Consider the following 21,379-nt stretch of genomic DNA (forward strand, 5'->3'; position numbering starts at 1 on the left):
CTTCTCTCATTTGTTCCCACTTCCTAGATTATTGTATTGTTTTTCTTTCATCTCAGTTGTGAAGAGGGCAGGGTGGAATGATGCCAGGGTTTTATGATGCCAGTCTGTTTGGAGCCTGCTTAATATAATTTCACCTTTTTCCTTCCCCTGGCTGTCCAGGATTTACCATGTTTGTCCTCTTTTTGACCTCCTGGAGAACAACTTCAGAAACACTGTGTGTCAGTGGGAGTCTTCACCCTAACCATGATGTCTTGTCCTTCGTATTATTACCACCTACGACTGCAGTTACTGAGATTAATAAAAAACACACTGACTCTATTCTCTTTCAAGTTAAAGAAAGCATAGTGAACAGAAAATAAGATTCTCCATTAAGCCCATCTGCCTTCAGGAGACATAGCCTAAAGCTATTCCCAGTCTCTTACAAGGGTAATAGTGATCCTGAACCAAAGACCTGATGGATTTTACCTTATGCTTCTCACCTGCTAATTAGCAAGATGGTTGATCTAGGCTTTTTTTTTGTCTTTAGGCCACCATCTTAATGTGATTTGTTATCATGTTTCAGGGTTTTTTTGTGCTTCAGCCTGACCAGATGCAGGTAGGAGACTTCTCTATAGTCCTGGGTGCTTATTTCTTTCCTCATCTACACCATTACCTGTAGTAGTAGGATTACCAACCATAATTTGATGTTTTTTTCCTTGTATGCTGAGGAGAGCTAAACATAGGGATGAAAATATTCTCTTTAAGCCCCACACTTCTCTTTCACATCCTCTGTTAAGTAAGTAGCTCCTGATCAACTCCAGGGAGACTGAGTTTTGAGCTCACAGGGAATGTATAAGCACTGGATTTTTTCCCATGTCAAGTATCATGGAAATATTGTCAAAGAAAGTATAAGGCTTTGTTGTGTGAGCAACAAAATCAGAATCTCTGTTTATTGGTGACTCCCAGGTATTTTTTTTAAACTCTTGTTCAACAATCCCCAATTCTTCCTTCTCTCATTCCTTTCTTCTGGCCATGACATTTTTCCCTTGGCTGTGGTGCTGAAGAAGATAAGTAAAAATGGGAGGGGAAAGCTCCCAGTTGATTGACAGAAAAACAGGTTCAGAGTGAAACTGGTTCCTTGGGATATTTGGAAGCTAATGTGCTATGCAGGGGAAATAGAGTCTTGGGTGTAAAGAGACTGAAAGATGTGGAATCATTCTGTACATAGTATGATGAAAGTGTGTTTGGATGTGAGAGAGAGTGCACACATGCAAATGAGAGCACATGCTTACACTCATGATAGAAGAACACTTGTAATAATCCTTTTTACCATGGTGTTACAGGTACTAAATCCCTTTTTGGTTCTTATCTTCATCCCATTGTTTGACCTTGTCATTTATCCTCTGGTCTCCAAGTGTGGCATTAACTTCACGTAAGTGCTCACTATGCCTATGTTGCTCCAAACTGACTCAACATTTGCCCAGTTTGATAAAGAGTCAATATCTTTTCTACTTAGTGATGATTTGTTTTGATTTATCATTTTTCTGCTTCTGCTTATCCATGTTAGATTAAACGCCTGTTAATACTGGAGGACGGGAATTAGATCTAATTAATTCTTATGATAGAGAGTCCAAGCCATTACTGCAGACTTATGTATGTGATGTTGAAGAGTTAGGACTATACTTCATGGGAAGTCAAAAGTATGGAGATTAGGCTCCTAAACCAACTTGTTGCTTTGTTCTTTTTTTTTTACATCTTTATTGGAGTATAATTGCTTAACAATGGTGTGTTAGGTTCTGCTTTATAACAAAATGAATCAGTTATACATATACATATGTTCCCATATCCCCTCCCTCTTGCGTCTCCCTCCCGCACTCCCTAACCCACCCCGCCAGGCGGTCACAAAGCACCGAGCTGATCTCCCTGTGCTATGCGGCTGCTTCCCACTAGCTATCTACCTTACGTTTGGTAGTGTATATATGTCCATGCCTCTCTTTCGCTTTGTCACAGCTTACCCTTCCCCCCTTGCTTTGTTCTTGAAAGTTGCCTCTTCAAAGAAGTCCAGAGCCTTTGAGGATAACTAATCCCTTTAAATCTTCCACTGTCCCTATGAAACAAATGGGGGACCCATAAGAGTGGGGATAGAATTGTCCCTAATTACTGCTTTCCCCACCTTCTAAATAGAAGTGTTATTCTTTGTAAAGTTTGACAGAGGAGGGTGTTAAGTCTTCTCTAATTTCTGATTTAATAGCAATTTCCTTTTGATAACCACTTACCATATTCAAATGACCTTTTGTCATTTACTCATTCATTGAGCAGTTTATTGAGTTCAGCACCAAGTGCTATGCAAATGTAAAAGCACAAATCTTGCCCTTAAGAAGTTTACTCTTTAGTAAGGAAGCTAGAAAATATGCAAGGTTAATTATTGCAATAAGGTGAAATATGTTAAGTGCCCTAATAAGGAAAGCAAAGTGCCAGGGAAATGCAGAGATGGAAGAGAGAGGCCAGGGTCAAGAAAGACTTCTGAAGGAGAGGAAAAGGAGGTAATAATATATAGTGACTGGTATATGGTAAATGTTCAGTAAATCTGGCTACATTACTATTATTTTTGTTATTATGACATAATGGATTAAAAAAATCATAAGCAAAGATAGAGGGAAAAATTTGATGCATTACAGAGAACAATTCAGTATGACTCAAGTAAAAGTAGAAAGAAGGTTATATGAAGGGGAGGCAATACTTTGAAAAGTAATTGGGACCAAATTACCTAAGCTTAGGGGGTTTAGATTTTATTGTTTAGAGTCTAGAGTTTAGCTATAATTGTCTCTTTCTTTCCCCTATAGATCACTTAGGAAAATGGCTGTTGGTATGATCCTAGCATGCCTGGCCTTTGCAGTTGCTGCTACTGTAGAGATAAAAATTAATGTGAGTACAATAAATCTTAAGCCATGAGGGCAGGACCATACCTATTTTGTTCACTTTTCTGACTTGTTCAATCTTGATTCCCTGGGCCCTAAGCACAGTACCTGTTTTAAAGAAGGTGCATAATAAGTGTTTGTGGTAAATGAGTAGATACTGGGGTAAAGCAGCAGTGCAAAATGAAGCCCACCTCCCACCTGAGTGATTCAAAGTATATTGTCAAGGAATTTCCAAGCACTGGTATCCAAGATATATAACCATCTCTTAGATAGCTTACCAGACACTCAAACAAATAACTTTTGGCAGATTGAATAGCCACTATTAGGGAATGATGTATGAGGCCACGGCTGAGTCAAAAGGCATGGAGTTTGTTACCTGACATCAGTGCTTGCTATATTGAGCTGGTGTTTCCCCCTCCAAACTGCCTTCAGAGTTTTCTAAGCCAAATGCTCTTTAGAGGTAGAAAACTGTGTCCTCCTGACTAGATGAGCTAGGCTGTCGAGAAAGGACTGAGGAATGTGTTTTCATGGTATCTGAAGGGTTATTTGTTGGTAATTCTAACATGTGTTCTTTGTCCTAAGGAAATGGCCCCACGCCAACCAGATTCCCAAGAGATTTTCCTACAAGTCTTGAATCTGGCAGATAATGAGGTGAAGGTTACAGTTCTGGGAGATGAAAACAATTCTCTGTTGGCAGAGTCCATCAAATCCTTTCAGGTGACGTATGGACTTGAATGAATCAGAAACACATTCAGATTATGTGCCAAGGCAGCAGCATAATACAGTGGTGAAGAGCGTGCACTTAGGGAGTCAAACTGCCCCAGTCCAATTCCTGGTTCTGCCATTCCCTAGCTATAAGACCCTGAACAAGTTATTTGATCTCTAAGCCTCAGTTTTAGCATCTGTAAAATGGCAACAATTTTTATGTCATAAGCTGTTATAAGGATAAATATTATATGTAAAGTGCTTAGCATAATGTCTGGGACATTGTAAGCTCTCAATAGGTTGTAATTTGTGTTATTATTTCAAACTGCCTTGTAACACACACCCTGTGGAAGAGTTTGGCTTGCATATTTTCACTACTATATTATACATATTCTGAAATATTCATTTAAAAATATTTTTAAACAAAAATAATATATGTTTATTGTAGAAAATTGGGGAGTATGTCAAAAGATATAAAAACCACCTATAAATCCATTACACAGAGATAATCATAGTTAGCATTTTTGTATAAATGAATAAACAAATTTTTAAAAAGTGTTGAAACACTATATGCAGTATTGACCTTGATTTTTTCTTAACATTCACCATCATAAGCATTTTCCCATGCCCTTAGGTAAACTTTGAGAATGTGATTTTAATGGATACATAATATTCTATTCTGTGGATATAACATGGTTTAGTAAAATATTTCCTTATAGGTATTTAATTTTTTTTGTTATTATACATAATTCTATAATGAACATCCTTACTCATAAAACTTTATTCAAGCCTCTCATTACTTCTATGGTATATTTCTAGAAATGGAATTACTAGGTTAAAGGGTAATGTTGAAAGTATCTAATGAGGTCACCTGCCCTGGGTCACTATGAGATTGTGATGTCCAAGATGGGGTAGAAGGTGAGTGTGACAGGCTCTTCATTCTATAGAAAATGCCACACTATTCCAAACTCCACCTGAAGACAAAAAGCCAGAATTTCCACTTCCAACTGAAATATCACAATTTGTCTGTCTACACTGAGCATTCTGTGGAGGAGAAAAAATGGTACACTCTGATCATTCGAGAAGATGGGAAAAGTATTTCTAGCATGATGGTAAGTTGAGGAATGGCCTAGTTTCCAAATTATCTTAGAGAACAATGACTGGGCTTATCAATTTCTTACCAAGGAAATGACTGATGATCAAAGTTTCTGATCAGCAGTTCCCTCTTGTCAGCTGTAACTGATTTTTACTTCCCTCTATTGTAGGTAAAGGATGAAGAAAACAAAACAACTAATGGGATGACAGCCATGAGGTTTGCATGCCAAGGAGACCCAGGCCTCTCTGTTCTCTTGAATCTTGGGTCTCTTCTGATCTGTAGGGCTTCACATGAAGAGACTTCACATTCTACTTGTCTTGTACAGGGATTCTCTTCCTAGAATGTCAAGAGAATTAGTGTCAGAAGGCATTTCCCAGGGCAGTGAGAAGCATAGATTCAAATCCAAGTCTTTTGGCTTGCTTTCTCATGTGGTATTCAAAGATGACCCTGTATTTATGTACGCCCCCTGTGCTCCGCAACATAAATCTCTTCTGCTGAATTTTATCCACTTATCTTGCTCTTAGGAAAATAACTGAATTGTTTCCTCTCTGTGATCACCAGAGAGAAATTTAGAAGTAAGCAAATAATCCTCCCTTCGTTATTGGTACTTGAGTATCTTTTATAGTTACTGTGTTTTTAAAGTAAAATTTAAAATAAACCTATAGAGGCCTCATGGTTTAGTAAAGGCAACACACTTGAAGTCAAAAGACTTGGTTTTGAATCTAGATAAGGCTGAAGTTCTTGTTAGACAGCCTGGGACATTTACAGAAATGGAGCCCTGAGGGGGTCACCTGCTCACTGGGGCAGGAATCTGACATGAAATAGACAGATGCATGTGCCTATGGCCATCAAGATTAGATGGTTGCTGTTGAGAATAGCATTTTAGAGGAGAGCTTTCAATGAAAAGTTTGAATTTCACTGAAGGGTGGAACAGTCATAATAATCTGCTTTTGCATATGCAGCTTCAGAGAAAGTAAACATCAAAAATGAGTAAGACAACAATGAGGATAGGACTTCCCTGGGTCAGAGAGCAATGGGAACCTCCAGGAAGGATGAAAGGGAGCAATTTCTAGGTTAGTGCAGGATGATTGAATGTCCAGAAATCAATATCAAGGATTTTAGAGGGAACTGCCCTTCTAATCCCACGGGCCAGGGACCAACGCAAATGCTACCAGAATCCCAAACTGAGGGAGCAATTTAGCGGCCCGGGTTCAAAAGACTAGAAAGATGGTTCTGGAAGAGTCCAGGGTTATCTGCAGACCCAAAACAATGATAGCTCAACCTACTGTTGGCTGGGAGTCTGAGTTTTGCATAAGTCAAATCAGACTTCATTTGTAAGAGGATAAAGTATCAGTTTTATATAAATACTGGTACATATTTATACATATATATATATATATACACACACACACACATAATTATTTTTCTTAGTGGAGTCTCAGTTGATGAATTACACCATTAGAAGACGGAAAGAAATTAGGTGCTCCTAAGGTGGGTTAGTAAGGAGACTCGGACTGCCATGGGTGATCACAATAGTGTCAACCCAGCTGAAATCAGGTGAGAGTGTGGCAGATAAAAAGCTAATACCTGAGGAAAGAAAAAGTTAGGGACAGCTAAGACTACAGATTGCTTCTTACATGTGAGTTCATTTATTCACCCAGTTAACAATACACATCACATACCTTTTATGTGCCAGCCACTGTTCTAGGCACTAGGCATATAGCAGTAAACAAAATAGAAAAGGCCCCTGCCCTTTTATCAGGTGGGGGAGTTTGTCTGATCTGTAACAATGTCTCTACCCTTAGGTTTGTTAATACTTTGCATGAAGAGATCAACATCTCCCTGGGTACAGATACCTCCCTTGGTGTTGAAGAAGACTATGGTGTGTCTGCTTACAGAACTGTGCAAAGAGGAGAGTAAGAGCATTACCCTTGTAATATTACTTTTATCAACAACTGTTTTTTTTTTTTTTTTTGCGGTACACGGGCCTCTCACTGCTGTGGCTCCTCCCGTTGCGGAGCACAGGCTCCAGACGCGCAGGCTCAGCAGCCATGGCTCACGGGCCCAGCCGCTCCGCGGCATGTGGGATCTTCCCAGACCGGGGTACGAACCCGTGCCCCCTGCATCGGCAGGCGGACTCTCAACCACTGCGCCACCAGGGAAGCCCCCAACAACTGTTTTTTAAATGCTTTCTTTGCATATAGGTGGGAGGATTAGGTATATCTCAGCTAATTTTAAATATACACAGATTCCTGCTCTCTTTCGACCTTTGCCTCCTTCCCTCAGTCTCACCTTTTTCCGCACAGATATATTGAGACCACGCTTGTTGTAAAGGCCATACTGTATAGTCAACAAGGCCATCTCTGGGAGGTTTGCCAGTTTATTATTGGCTCCCACTCCTACCCTTTGGTAACTCCTATTAACACCTCGTTCGAGCTTATCCTTTCGGGTTCACTGTTTTTTAATGTTCCACTAATTCATAAGACTTAGAAGAGAAAAATTCGTAAAATTTAGATGAGAAGACTTAGAGTCTGAAGTTCACAAAAGAAGACAATTTGTGCTTTCTGCATTCAGGTTTAAGGTTTAAAAAAGATTAGCCAACAGACAATGAAAAGCTCAGATCGGGTAGAAAAAACCTGGCATGAAAATAATTCACTCTGAGACTCCTCTCCTCAAAGAGAAATGGTAGCTTTGCTGATCGATTCACCATCAGTAGAGAGATAAAATCACTCTTTCCTCCAGAGATGGGAATGCTTTTCTAAACTGTAATGTCTATTCTAACCTAAATTTGTCCTGTTCCAGATATCCTGTGGTGCCTTGTAGAACAAAAAATGAGGACTTTTCACTGAATTTGGGGCTACTAGACTTTGGTGCAGCTTATCTGTTTGTTATTACTAATGTAAGTATCTCATGGCCACCCTTACTCTCTCCTTCCATATATCTGTATCTATATTTATGTCTATATAACTATATCATATCTATATATATAAATCTATATCTATCTGAATCTGTATCTATCCTGGGACCCAAAGAAGACTCTGTGGCAAGACAGCATCACATACTTATTTCTAGTGTAAGGTGACAGTTTCTATAGTGACTTTAGAAAACCTACTAAGGTCTCCATGAGGACTTAAAAGAGATAACATTGGCAACAGGCACAGAGTCTTGGGGAATGGTAGACATAATTTATCTTGAGTCATTGCTATGAGGTGACATGGTCTGCTGCAGTCTCATTATGGCCCCAAGAAAACAAAAATTGTTTAGGTCTTCTTGACTGACTCCACATGCGGGTCTCCTAGCTCCTTGGAAACTGATCTGCTAGCATATCACAGTCTGAAATACCAAGACTGGTAACGAATGTCAATCTCTACACAAAGTTTGGGGATGAATTAACTGTGCTCCATCCAAAGCAATTTTCTCAGCACTCGGCACATGACACCTCTGAATTTTAATTCTGATGTGAATCTTGATTCTAATTTTATTTCATTACTTTTTTTTTTTTTTTTTTTTTGTGGTACGTGAGCCTCTCACTGTTGTGGCCTCTCCCGTTGTGGAGCACAGGCTCCGGACGCCCAGGCTCAGTGGCCATGGCTCACGGGCCCAGCCACTCTGCGGCATGTGGGATCTTCCCGGACTGGGGCATGAACCCATGTCCCCTGCATCGGCAGGCGGACTCTCAACCACTGCTCCACCAGGGAAGCCCTATTTCATTACTTTTGACATTGTATTAAATATAAAAAGAAGACAGTGAATAAGAAAAAGATGGAAAATTTCTAGAAGTGTGATGAGAATAATCTGTAAAGTTTTTTTATTTTAATTAATTAGCATGATATCTTTAGTATGCCATTTTTTATTGCAGCTTTATTAAGATATAAGTCATATACCATACAGTTCACCCACTTAAAGTGTATAATGGTTTTCAGTGCATTAACATATTCAATATATATTATATATTCAATACATATATAGAATATATTTTCAATAATATATGTTCAATGGTTTTTAATAAATTCACAGAGTTGTGTAATTTTAGAACATTTCCATCATTCCAAAAAGAAGCCCCATATTCATTAGCAGTTACTCACTATTCCCTTCCATACCCTCTAGCACTAGCAACCACTTGTTTACTTTCAGTCTCTATAAATTTGCCTATTCTGCCTATTTCGTATAAATGGAATGATATAACATGTGGCCTTTTGTGTCTGGATTCTTTCATTTAGCATATTTTTTAAGGTTCATTTATATAGCATACATCAGTACTTCATTTCTTTTTATTGCCCAATAATATTCCATTGTATAAGTATAACACATTTTATTCATATATTCATCAGTTGATGAACATTTGGTTGTTTTCACCTTTTGACTAACATAAATAATGTTGTTATGAACATTCATGTACAAGTTTTTGTGTAGACATATATTTTCACTTCTCTTAGGTGGAGTTGTTGGGTCACATGGTAACTCTATGTTTAACCATTTGAGGAACTGCTAGACTTTTCCAAAGTGAATGTACATTTAACATTCCCACCAATAGAAGGAGGCAATTTTTCTACATCTTTGCCAACACTTGTTTTTCTATCTTAATTATAGCCATCCTAGTAGGTATGAAATGGTATTTCATTGTGGTTTTTATTTATATTTTCCTGATGACTAATGATGTTGAGCACCTTTTTATGTACTTTTTGGGCATTTGTAATCTGCTTTGGAGAAATGTCTATTCAAATTCTTTGCCCAATTTCTAATTGGGTTGTGTTTTAATTATTGAGTTGTAAGCATTCCTTATATATTTTATTTTATTTTATTTTTTATTTTTTTTTTTTTTGCGGTATGCGGGCCTCTCACTGTTGTGGCCTCCCCCGTTGCGGAGCACAGGCTCCGGACGCACAGGCTCCGGACGCGCAGGCTCAGCGGCCATGGCTCACGGGCCCAGCCGCTCCGCGGCATATGGGATCCTCCCAGACCAGGGCACGAACCCGTATCCCCTGCATCGGCAGGCGGACTCTCAACCACTTGCGCCACCAGGGAGGCCCTCCTTATATATTTTAAACCTAAGTCCATTATCAGATATATGATTTGCAAATATATCCTGCCATTCAATAGGTTGTCTTTTTAACTTCCTTAATGGTGTCCACTGAAGTACAAACATTTTTAATCTTTATGATGTTCAGTTTATCAATTTTTTTCTTTGGTTGCTTGTGCTTTTGGTGTTACATCTAAGAAACCATTGCCAAATCCAGTGTCATGAGGATTTATGCCCATTATTTTCCTTTAAGAGTTTTATAGTTTTACCTCTTATATTTAGGTCTTTAATCCATTCTGAGTTCATTTTTGTATATGATGTGAGCTTGGGGCTTACCTGCATTCTTTTGTGTGTGAATATCCAGTTGTCCCAGCACAATTTGTTGAAGACTCATCTTTTCCCATTAAATGGTCTTGACATTCTTGTCAAAAGTCAATTGACCGAAATGTGAGGGCTTATTTCTGGATTCTCAGTTCTATTCTATTGATCTATATATTTATTCTTGTGCCAGTACAATAATCTCTTGATTACTGTTATTTTGTAGTAAATTTCAAAATCAGGAAGTAAGAGTTTTTCAACTTAGTTCTTACCTTTAAAGATTGGTTTGGCTATTATGGGTCCCATGAATTTTAGGATCAGCTTAGGATCAGAAGCCAGCTGGGATTTTTGAGAGGGATTGCACTGAATCTGTAGGTGATTTTGAGGAGTTTTGCTCTCTTAACAATATTGTCTCCTGGTCAGTGAACATGAGACGTTTTTCCATTTATTTAGGTCTTCTTTAAGACCTAAATTTTTCAACAATATTTTGTAGTTTTTAGAGTATAGGTTTTACATTTATTTTGTTAAATTTATTCCTAAGTATTTTATTCTTTATTTTGCTGTTGCTAATGTAATCATTTTCCTAATTTCATTTTTAGATTATTCATTGCAAATATATAAAAAGACAATTGATATTGATCTTGTGTCCTGTGACCTTACTGAACTCATTTGATAGTTTTAATAATTTTTTAGTGGATCCCTTAGGACTTCCTACATACAAGATCCTGTCATCTGCATAAAGAAGCTTTACTTCTTTCTTTTCAGTGTGGATGACTTTTATTTCTTTTTCTTGACTAATTGCTCTTGCTTGAACCTCCAATACAGTATTGAATAGAAGTGGTGAGAGTAGACATCCTCTTAGGGGGAAAGCGTTCAGTCTTTTATCACTAAGTATGTTAGCTGTGGGGTTTTCATAGGTATTCATCAGGTATCAGATTAAGTTCCCTTCTATTCCTAGTTTATTGTGGGTTTTGTTTGTTTTTTCCTATGAAGGGGGGAGGTTGAATTTTGTCAAATGCTTTTTCTGTGTCTCTTAAGATAATCATATGGTTTTCTATTGATATGGTATATTATATTAATTGATTTTGTGATGTTAAACCGATCTAGCTGTATTAGTTTTCTAGGGCTGCTGTAACAAAGTACCACAAGCTGAGTGGCTTTATCAACAGAAATTTATTTCCTTATAGTCATAAAGGCTAGAAGTCCAAGATCAAGGTGTTGGTAGAGCTGGTTCCTTCTGAGAGCTGTGAGAAAGAATCTGTTTTGGGGCTTCCCTGGTAGCGCAGTGGTTGAGAGTCCACCTGCCGATGCAGGGGACACGGGTTCGTGCCCCGGTCCAGGAGGATCCCGCATGCCGCGGAGCGGCTGGGCCCGTGGGCCATGGCTGCTGGGCCTGCGCATCCGGAGCCTGTGCTCCACAACAGGAGAGGCCGCGACAGTGAGAGGCCCGCGTACCACAAAAAAAAAAAAAAGAATCTGTTTCATTTAGCTTCCTTTAGCTTCTAGTGGTTTTCTGGCAGTATTTGGTGTTTCTTGATATGTAAAAGAATCACCCCAGTCTCTGCCTTCATCTTCTCATGGAATTCTCCCTGTATGTTTGTCTATGTTCAAATTTCTCTTATGAGGACACCAGTCACATTAGATTAGAGCCCACCCTAGTGACTTTATTTTAACTTGACTAATTCTATCTGTAACAACCCTATTTCTTAATAAGGTCACATTCTCAGGTACTAGGGGTTAGGACTTCAGCACATGAGTTTTAGGGGGACACAACTCAACCCATAACACTTGCATTCCTGGTGTTTTCCTTCTGTCTCTCATATACTGCTCAAGATAGAGGCTATATATATTGTTTCTGAATGCCAGGATAATAAGCATCTAGAGTAGAGATCATATATTAGAGGCCTAAGGGCCCAGTTCCTCACATAGTCCTGTTTTGTTTGGTCTGTACAGTCTTGACAAAAATAAAAGTAATTACTATTAATAGACAATATTTAAAATTCAAGTGATTTTACCTAAGAAACTGTATTCCTTATATTTCTTAAAAACAAAATCAGAAGATTCTATAACAGGTATTACCATGTCAGTTGGCTGGTGCTATAGTGGCTGTACACTTTAGATGGGGCTGGGCTGTCCAGTTCACCATAGTCCCTATCATTCCCATTCAGCCTGCTTTGTTTAGTTAATTACCTGCCTGTGGGTATTTGAGAATGTGACCTTGATTTACAAGCTCAGGTCACAGTCTTCTCTTAGGCTAAGAAAACCCAAATATGTGCCCAGGTATTGTTCACAATACCAACTAAAACAACATTTGCCTTACTACATTTCGAACGCAATAGCCTTTGACTCAGAGAATCAAGGGCATTTGGACATCAAAGACTTTTGATTTCAGGGACTTTTGACCTATATGTTTTAGCTCTGCTATTTTTATCTCATGATATATCCAGATATTACACCGGCTATCTAATAACACTTACTACCTAATAACTTGGTTTTACTCCAACAAAAATACATAATTCCAAAAATTTAATTACATTATTGTAAGAAATATTAGTAAATATAATCTATATAATCTATATAAAATAAAACCAACTACAGCTAAAAACCTGCATGTAATAAAAGTAATTTTAGATGAAAAAAGAATTGTAGAATCGTGTATATTGGTAACATTAATAACAAAAACTTGACCCTGAAAAGATTCTTTTTGACCAAAATTTCACAGAAAAATTGCATCTTTTTGACAAAATTTGAATAAGATTGTGTTCAAAAATAATGGCTAATAAATAGAATTCAACATAGCAAGTGGTATTTGATATGGATTTTGAAACATTGATCAAGAAAATCTTCAATGTAAGGGTTACCAAGAAAATAACTCATTTTGATAAAAGTAATTTTAGTAAAATAGATGTTTAAATGGAAAATGTTAGAAATAGTTTAACTGTATTTACATAGAAAATTTAACAAGGAGTTAAACTTTTCTTAGGTACATGCTTTTCTGAAAATTCATTGTGTTTGTATAATTCAGATGCCATTTTACATTTAAAAGGTTGGCCAGGATCAAAATACCCAGTAGGTCAAAATGGTGGGAATCCAAAGTACAGTATCAAAATAGTCTACCATTTAAGGGCTCTGCAGTAATGGTATTTGATTGACTGAAGTCAGGCAAGTGAGTTCAGTGTTACTGAAAGGAATTTCAAAAAACTGAAATTGTGTAGAAATTGCTTGGTAGCACAAGGATGAAAATACAATGAGGGGATGGATATAAGACCATAAAATGTTGTAGGCCAGGAATATTTACTTGAGACTCCTGACAAGCCCATTTCTTCTTTCCCTCACTAAGAGCACCAGTCAGGGTCCTCAGGCCTGGAAGATGGAATATATCCCAGCCAACAAAATGTCCATCGCGTGGCAGCTACCACAATATGCCCTTGTTACAGCTGGGGAGGTCATGTTCTCTGTCACAGGACTTGAGTTTTCTTATTCTCAGGTAGGTTTTTGCAAGTGGAAGGTGGAGGTGGAGCTGTTGCTCAGAGGATGGAGTTTTAATCCTGGCACTGCCTTACTTAGGTATGTGACCCTGGCCAAGACCTCCATATTTTTTGGCCTTAGATTCCTTATGGTCCTGAACAGAGTATCAACTTGACTCCTAGGGTAGTGGCAGGCTGGATCCCTATGCTGTTTGGGATCCAGAAAAGGATACTTAAATACTAAGAATAAGGGCTATGGAATCAAACTGCCCACATTCAGATTTTGGCTGCACACCTAATGTGTAACCTTGAGCAAGTGTATCTCTCTAATGCTATTTTTCTTTATGTATAAAATAATAGTAATAGAACTTATCCCTTAGGGTTGTAATGAAGATTATATGATATAATGAATTAAAATATTCAGTTAAGAGCTTCATCTTATTGTTACTCTGAACATTATTACCATCCCCTGAATCAATGTGATAGCTGAACTTAGTGGGGGAAGTTTTTGTGGGAGAAGTTTTCTGGATAGATGCATGGGGCATGAGGGTGGTCTAGGGAGTTTGTTTACTAACAAATTTGTGTCATCTCTAGGCTCCCTCTAGCATGAAGTCTGTACTCCAGGCAGCCTGGTTGTTGACAGTTGCAGTTGGGAACATCATCGTGCTTATTGTGGCACAGTTCAGCAGCCTGGTACAGGTATGGACCTAAGGGAAGCAGGAGCATGTGTCTACCCAAGGATTTCCCTGCAACTTCCTCTGCTCTCTCTTCCCCCTCCCCTCTGTCTCCCACATTCCCCACTCAGCCCTCTGACTTGAGATAGATTAGATACCCACAGACTTTGCCAGAAAAATAGACATGTAAGTGGCAATAATGACTACCATAGGCCCATGCCAGGAGAGGCCAGTGAGCCCTGTCTTCTCCTGCCAAAGCTCTTCCTAAACAGGTGACCCTGGGTAAATCTGCTCCCCAGTCCTCATCCTATAAAGATCCCTTTAGTTTCAGGTTCTCCATATTCTTCTCTTATATGTATTTCTTCCTGCAGTGGGCTGAATTCATTTTGTTTTCCTGCCTCCTGCTGGTGGTCTGCCTGATCTTTTCCATCATGGGCCACTACTATGTTCCTATAAAGCCAGAGGATATTCAGGGGTCAACAGATGAGCAGATTCCCCAAATCCAAGGAAACATGATCGACCTGGAGACCAAGAAGACAAAGCTCTAATGACTCCCTGGACTCTGCCCAGACCCCAATTCCTGACTCTGGTCTTGGCCATCACCATCTTCAAGCATTTTTTACTCCGACTTGGTTAGAAGAGAGAAGTAGTGTCATATCTGAGCTAATCTCCTCTACTTTTCTCCCATGATAGAGGCAGTTCTAGGACTGGGTTTTTCAGTACATTATAGTAAAGCCCCTGAGACCCTGTGTCTTCCCATCTCTCAGTGAACTCGGTAGCTGGCCTGCTACCTCCAAATGGCCATGAAAAACAAAAATGTATAATTGAGGTTAGTCTCTGTGGTTATCAAAGTTATGTAGGCATTGTTTTACCTGCCATTTAGAACTGATGACCCCACTTTTTGAAGTGCTGATTTAGAGGCAAAATTGCAGAATAACAGAGAAATGGTATTTCAAGTTTCTTCATTAGCAGTGTAATTGTACTGTGTACAAGGACCTCAAGAATTGGTATGTTTGGTGTGATCTGGTCCAGGGCCTGGCTTCTCAGGTATCCAGATTTGATAAGACCGTAGTTAATTTTTCAGTACAGATAGTAGGAAACAAAATGATATTTTATTAACACATAGGAGAAGATATATCTTTCTGATAATTACAGTATTTTATCTACTAACCCAAATCCCCTTTCTCAGTACTGATAGATATTTGGAAACCAAATTAAAGATAGTAAACATGGTTCTGGAAAAGAGAACAAGTATAAATTGCAGAAGTCCTGATGAGCCATTTCTTCTACAGTGTACATTCTTCTTAGGGACTACAATGTTTCAGCCCTAGAGTACGCCCTCCTGTGGACAGCTGTGTAGACACTAATTATAATTTTCCACCCCTGCCTTTTCAATGTTGTTGGGCCAGCTTTGTCTTATTATTATATCATCTTGCTTATTGCAACAAGTATTTAATAACAACAGTATTTTTATGAATATAACTTCCTTTTTTATTAGTACTTCCTACGGCCTCAAAGTAGTGGATCTGTTTTGATAATTATTCCTGTTTTACTTTTCCCAACATTTTTAAATGCCATTTCTTCCATTTAGGCTTGGATTTTCCTGTTTATTAAAAAAAAAAAGTTATATTAATACTCTAGGTTTGAGCTTCTAAAATGGCAATGCTCAATGGGGGACATGGTCCCATATCAGGATTCTAACAAAATCTGGGGGTTGAGGGAAGGAGTGGTAGAACATGACAGGTTTTTGTTTGTTGCTGTGTTGGTGAAAAAAAGTTGAGAAATATTACCTTGCACACAATGAATGAATCAGTGGACAGACATGGGAATATCATGACTCTACAGTGTATTGCTGGGGGGAAAGTTCAGAACAGTTGTCCTAGACAGCCTCATTTCCATTGGTTTTGCTCCATTATTCTCATCTAGAACTGTGTTGAGTCAGTCTCATGTTGTAAACGTAACAAGGAAAGTTGCTTCAGTTTCCCAAGCTTTAATACTTTAGTCTTAGTTACCAAGTTTTCCGAAGTACCGAAGTGACAGCAACACCATCCAGTTTCCACAGATATCTTAATGTGAACCTGACTGTGCTTCTTCAGAAGATTCTCTGTTCATTTTTTTTTTTTTTTTTTTTTTTTGCGGTATGCGGGCCTCTCACTGTTGTGGCCTCCCCCGTCGCGGAGCACAGGCTCCGGACGCGCAGGCTCCGGACGCGCAGGCTCAGCGGCCATGGCTCACGGGCCCAGCCGCTCCGCAGCATATGGGATCCTCCCAGACCGGGGCACGAACCCGCATCCCCTGCATCGGCAGGCGGACTCTCAACCACTTGCGCCACCAGGGAGGCCCTCTCTGTTCATTTTTGAGCAGCTTTAACTCAATCTGTTCTATGAACTATTGTTTCAAGAGATATTAACAGTGCTCTGTGAATAAAAGATTTTATGGATAAATAACTTTTGGAAATGAAGCATATATATCTTCTTAACATTTGCATATTAAGGATTCTTAGATATCCTTCAGTAAAGACACAAGACACTTTGTTTAGTTTCACATGGTATAGTGTTCTGCAGAACACTCACTTTGGAAAAACTGGCAGGCAATTCTTCCTTATGTTGAACTGAAAGCTTTCTCTTTGGAACCTCCTACCATTGGTTCTTTCCTTTATGGCTAACAAGAATAAGCATAAACCTCTCTTTTATGCAGCAGAATTTCTGCTATTTGGAGAGAATTTTCATGTCGCCTCCCCAGTCATCAAGTAAGTATTCATCAAGCTAAAGATTCTCAGGTTTTTTTTCATGGCTCTTCACAGGGCGTAGTCCAGTCTTTTCACAACTCTTTTTCCACTTCTGAAAAATATCCTTTCCCTGAAATGTAACAGTGGGTCAGAATCCCTCTTAATATGTGATATCTGAAGCCAAATATGTACAACATTCCAGAATTGGTTGGACCAGAAGAACTACAACCTGCTTTTCTCCAAACAATACACTTCTGTTAATGTAGCCTTAGGTAACATTAGATGTTTTTGGCAACTGCATCACAATGTAGGCTTACATTTTAATCACATGGTTGGTTAAAACCTCAAAATTTTTTAAGAGAGTTATTTTTTTATTCAAATACCTCTTTGAGTTTCACTATATGCCATTCATTGAGTTAGGTGTTGGAAAAACAAAGATGAGTAATCTGCTATACCTGTGTGCAAGGTTACCTCACTTATCTTGACTAGCTGTCAAGATCTTAGAGAGTACACAGGGCTTGAGGAAGTAATGGAATACTGAGGAAGAGCAAGAAGGACAGTACGACCGGACTGGAGTAAGTAAGATGTAAAGAGGTAGAGGATGCAGTCCCACGAAGCTAGGGACCAGATTATGTGGGGCCTGTGGCCATGATAAAACATTTTGATGTTATTCTAAGTGAGATGTGAAACCGTTGGAGGTTTAGAACATGGGGATGACATAATCTGACATTCTCTAGGATCATTTGGTTGCTAAGTAGAGAATTGTCTGTAAGCAGGAAGGAATGGAAGCAGGGAGTCCAATTAGGAAATATTTATAATAGTCCAGGTAAAACATGATTGTTATTTGGCCAAGGTGGTAGCAGTGGAGGTGGGGAGAAATGGCTTGACTTGGAATAAATTAAATTATCTTTAAGGTAGGACTGACATGAATTGAATATGGTTTGCATATATGATTTGAAAGAAAGAAATCAGTGCTGACTCTTAGATTTGAAGGCTCGAGTAATGAGGATGAATGATGGTGCAATTTTCTGAGAGCAGGGAAGACTAGGGCAAGAACAGATTGGGGGTGTAAAGTAACTAAGAGTTTTGTGCATGTTGAACTTCAGATGCCAATAAGGTATCCAACTGGAGATGTTGAGCTGGCAGTTTTATGAGTCTGAAGTTCAGTTAAGAGCCTGGAGCTGGATATATAAACTTGAGAGTCATCAGCATATAAATGGTATTTAAAGGTGTGACACTGGAACAGATATCCTAGGAAGTAAACGTATACAGAGAAGAGGTTCAAGGTCTAGTCCTGGGGTTTCCCAACATTAGAGATCTGGAAGAGGAGGATCCAGAAAAGGCGATGAGAATGAGTGATTTATGAAGTAAGAGGAAAACCAGGAGAATGTGATTTAATTATACATTGTTTATTACAATTAGATAAAACTAAAATGAAAAAAAAATCTTTGACCTAAAGGAAGCACATGTTCCTCTTAGGAAACCTGGGTTCTGGTAATTTCTATGTAAGTTTACCTGAATTCTTTTGCCTCCATGGTTTAATTCAATTTAATGGAACTTTTTTTTTTTAAACTGAGAGACATTATGTCAGAAGCTATGGGAGAAATAAATTGGAATAAATAGAGTCCCTACTCTTAAGGAGTTTGCAGTAGGAAGATAAGGCATGTACCTAAATAACTATCATGTAAATAAAAATTAGTGTAATAATTTTCATTTGTTTAGCATATTACTTTTCACATGCATTGTTTCAATCCTGTTTACTGAAGACAGAATGTCACCTATACCAAGGAAATTACAAAATGTTACGAAAATTCCTAAGAAAGAGAGATTACTTCTGGCCACGGGAATTAGGGGAGGATTCATGGAGCAGATAGTGTATTAGGCTTGACCTTGAAGGGGACTAGAATTTGGACATGGAAGCAAGGGACAAGACAGCATTGCAGGTAGAGAGTCCCTCACAAGCAAAGGTGAAGAGGCAGGAATACAAAACATTGGGAAAATGATGAGTAGCCTGATTTGTGTGGAGTAGAGTGTGTGCAGAGTAGTAGTGGGAGATAAGGCTGGAGAAGTATATAACAATATGTTGGAGTCTTCCACATCCATAGACATAAACATTAACACCAATTCTTTGGCTCCTTTTTTTTTTTTTTTTGCGGTATGCGGGCCTCTCACTGCTGTGGCCTCCCCCGTTGCGGAGCACAGGCTCCGGACGCGCAGGCTCCGGACGCGCAGGCTCAGCGGCCATGGCTCACGGGCCCAGCCGCTCCGCGGCATATGGGATCCTCCCAGACCCGGGCACGAACCCGTATCCCCTGCATCGGCAGGCGGACTCTCAACCACTTGCGCCACCAGGGAGGCCCTTTGGCTCCTTTTTAATGCCAGTGATCTCCATTTTACTTTATCTAGGGTAACTCAGTCACCCTCAAACTCAACTATATCTTAAACTTAAACATACCTTGAAAGACTCTACCTCCAAAATCTCCAATTTTGAGATCTTTTATCCTTCTACAACTTTTCCTCCCCCTCTCTGTTGAACTCATTGTTCATCTTCATTTTAACCTCCAATTGACATATCTCAGTTTTCTCATACTGTGTGCTAGTCTGGCCATGAAACTAGCTTGGACCTCATGGTCAGTTATTATAGCTCCACATTTTAATTATGCATTTTCTACCACCTCAGAATTTTTGGCCTTCTTAACCTTCCAACGTCTTTGCCAATCTCTTCTACCACTAGGCACATATATCCATTATTTCTATTCCTATTTTTGGATTGCCTGGGAGTGCAGGAAAAAGTCACAAGACTATGATTATGTAGTTCCAAATTCTACATCATTTACCCATTTTCCAAATTAGGAACTTAGGCATTTTCCATGATTCCTCCCTCTGCCACTTCACACATACTCAGTTGATCAACAAGTCTTGGAGATTCTACTTAGTAGGCTTTGAATCTGTCCACTTCTCTCCTTTCCCACTGCCGCTATACCAGTTAAAGCCACCATCATATCTGTAGATTATTACAACAGCCTTTTAAGTTTACTTTTCGGCCTCCAAGTTTTCCTACATTACTAGCAATACGATCTTTCTTACAATGTAACTCATATTGCTTTATTGCTTAAAAACACTTCATTGCTCCCTATTCAGTCTAAACTTCTAACTCCTCAACAAGGCCATCTGACCTTGTCCCTACCTACCTAACTAGTCTCATCCTGCCACTGGCCCTCGTCAAGTTGCACACACACCCCCACACACAGAGATCTGATGAGATCTTAATTGGGATTTTATCACATCTATAGGTCAGTCTGGGGAGAGTTGGCATCTTTACCGAACTGAGCCTTCCCGACCTTGAATCATTCTTTTTTAAATGTCATTCCTTTTACTTCCTTTGGGTTTAATTTGCTTTGCTCTTTCTAACTTCTTGATATAGATACTTGGATCATTTATTTAGTAATTTATTTATTTATAATATACACATTTAGGATAATAGTATATAGATACTTGGATCATTTATTTTCTTTTTTTTATAATACACATTTAGGGTAATAGTGGGGTTTTTTTAATAGTTTTTTTTATAAGTTTATTTTTTTTATTTATTTTTGGCTGTGTTGGGTCTTCGTTGCTGTGCACAGGCTTTCTCTAGTTGAGGCGAGCGGGGGGGCTACTCTTTTTTTTTTTTTCCCACATTGAGCTGGTCTTTGTTTGCATCTGTTCATTTATTCATTGCTTTATCCATTCAACACATTTTTTTTTTCTTTTAACATCTTTATTGGAGTATAATTGCTTTACAATGGTGTGTTAGTTTCTGCTTTATAACAAAGTGGATCAGCTATACATATACATATATCCCCATATCTCCTCCCTCTTGCATCTCCCTCCCATCCTCCCTATCCCACCCCTCTAGGTGGGCACAAAGCACGGAGCTGATCTCCCTGTGCTATGTGGCTGCTTCCCACTAGCTATCTGTTTTACATTTGGTAGTGTATATATGTCCATGCCACTCTCTCACTTCATCCCAGTTTACCCTTCCCCCTCCCCATGTCCTCAGGTCCATTCTCTACATCTGCGTCTTTTATTCCTGTTCTGCCCCTAGGTTCTTCAGAACCTTTTTTTTTTTTTTTAGAATGTGGTTTTTCTTTAATTGACAAAAGGCATTTCAAAGTGGCCACATCATTTTATATTTCTATCAGCAATTATGAGGATTCCCATTTCTCCATGTTTAGGCCTCAACTTATTATTATCATCATTCTAGTGGGTGTGTGGTTTTAATTTGTATTTTCCTCATGACTAATGATATGACAAAGAGCACCTTTACATGTGCTTATTAGCCATCTTTGTTTTCTTTGGTGAAATCACTATTCAAATCTTACCTATTTTTAAAAATTGTGTTCTTTGTCTTCTTATTGAGTTATGAGATTTCTTTATATATTCTGGTTAGAAGTATTTTATTAGAAACATGATTTGTCACTATATTCTCTAA

At 38.7% G+C, this 21,379-nt stretch overlaps 2 protein-coding genes across 3 annotated transcripts in view; one reads left to right on the top strand and one right to left on the bottom strand.

Moving 5' to 3' along the window:
• The window catches only part of SLC15A2 (solute carrier family 15 member 2), a 36,755-nt gene extending 21,664 nt beyond the window's left edge, over positions 1 to 15,091 (top strand). For both annotated transcript variants that reach the window (XM_060099925.1, XM_060099926.1), the window contains 11 exons: positions 563 to 595; positions 1,323 to 1,411; positions 2,823 to 2,904; positions 3,480 to 3,614; positions 4,550 to 4,714; positions 4,868 to 4,914; positions 6,504 to 6,614; positions 7,501 to 7,597; positions 13,377 to 13,523; positions 14,098 to 14,202; positions 14,549 to 15,091. In XM_060099925.1, coding sequence (XP_059955908.1) covers positions 563 to 595; positions 1,323 to 1,411; positions 2,823 to 2,904; positions 3,480 to 3,614; positions 4,550 to 4,714; positions 4,868 to 4,914; positions 6,504 to 6,614; positions 7,501 to 7,597; positions 13,377 to 13,523; positions 14,098 to 14,202; positions 14,549 to 14,725 — 1,188 coding nt within the window. In that variant the 3' untranslated portion in view covers positions 14,726 to 15,091. The remainder of the gene's footprint in view (positions 1 to 562; positions 596 to 1,322; positions 1,412 to 2,822; positions 2,905 to 3,479; positions 3,615 to 4,549; positions 4,715 to 4,867; positions 4,915 to 6,503; positions 6,615 to 7,500; positions 7,598 to 13,376; positions 13,524 to 14,097; positions 14,203 to 14,548) is intronic.
• The window catches only part of ILDR1 (immunoglobulin like domain containing receptor 1), a 62,568-nt gene continuing 45,560 nt past the window's right edge, over positions 4,372 to 21,379 (bottom strand). Inside the window, exon 8 of the mRNA XM_060099927.1 lies at positions 4,372 to 5,034. Within this exon, the coding sequence (XP_059955910.1) occupies positions 4,849 to 5,034 (186 nt within the window). The 3' untranslated portion in view covers positions 4,372 to 4,848. The remainder of the gene's footprint in view (positions 5,035 to 21,379) is intronic.

This window comes from Mesoplodon densirostris, chromosome 5, assembly GCF_025265405.1.
Source record: "Mesoplodon densirostris isolate mMesDen1 chromosome 5, mMesDen1 primary haplotype, whole genome shotgun sequence".
NCBI lineage: Eukaryota > Metazoa > Chordata > Mammalia > Artiodactyla > Ziphiidae > Mesoplodon > Mesoplodon densirostris.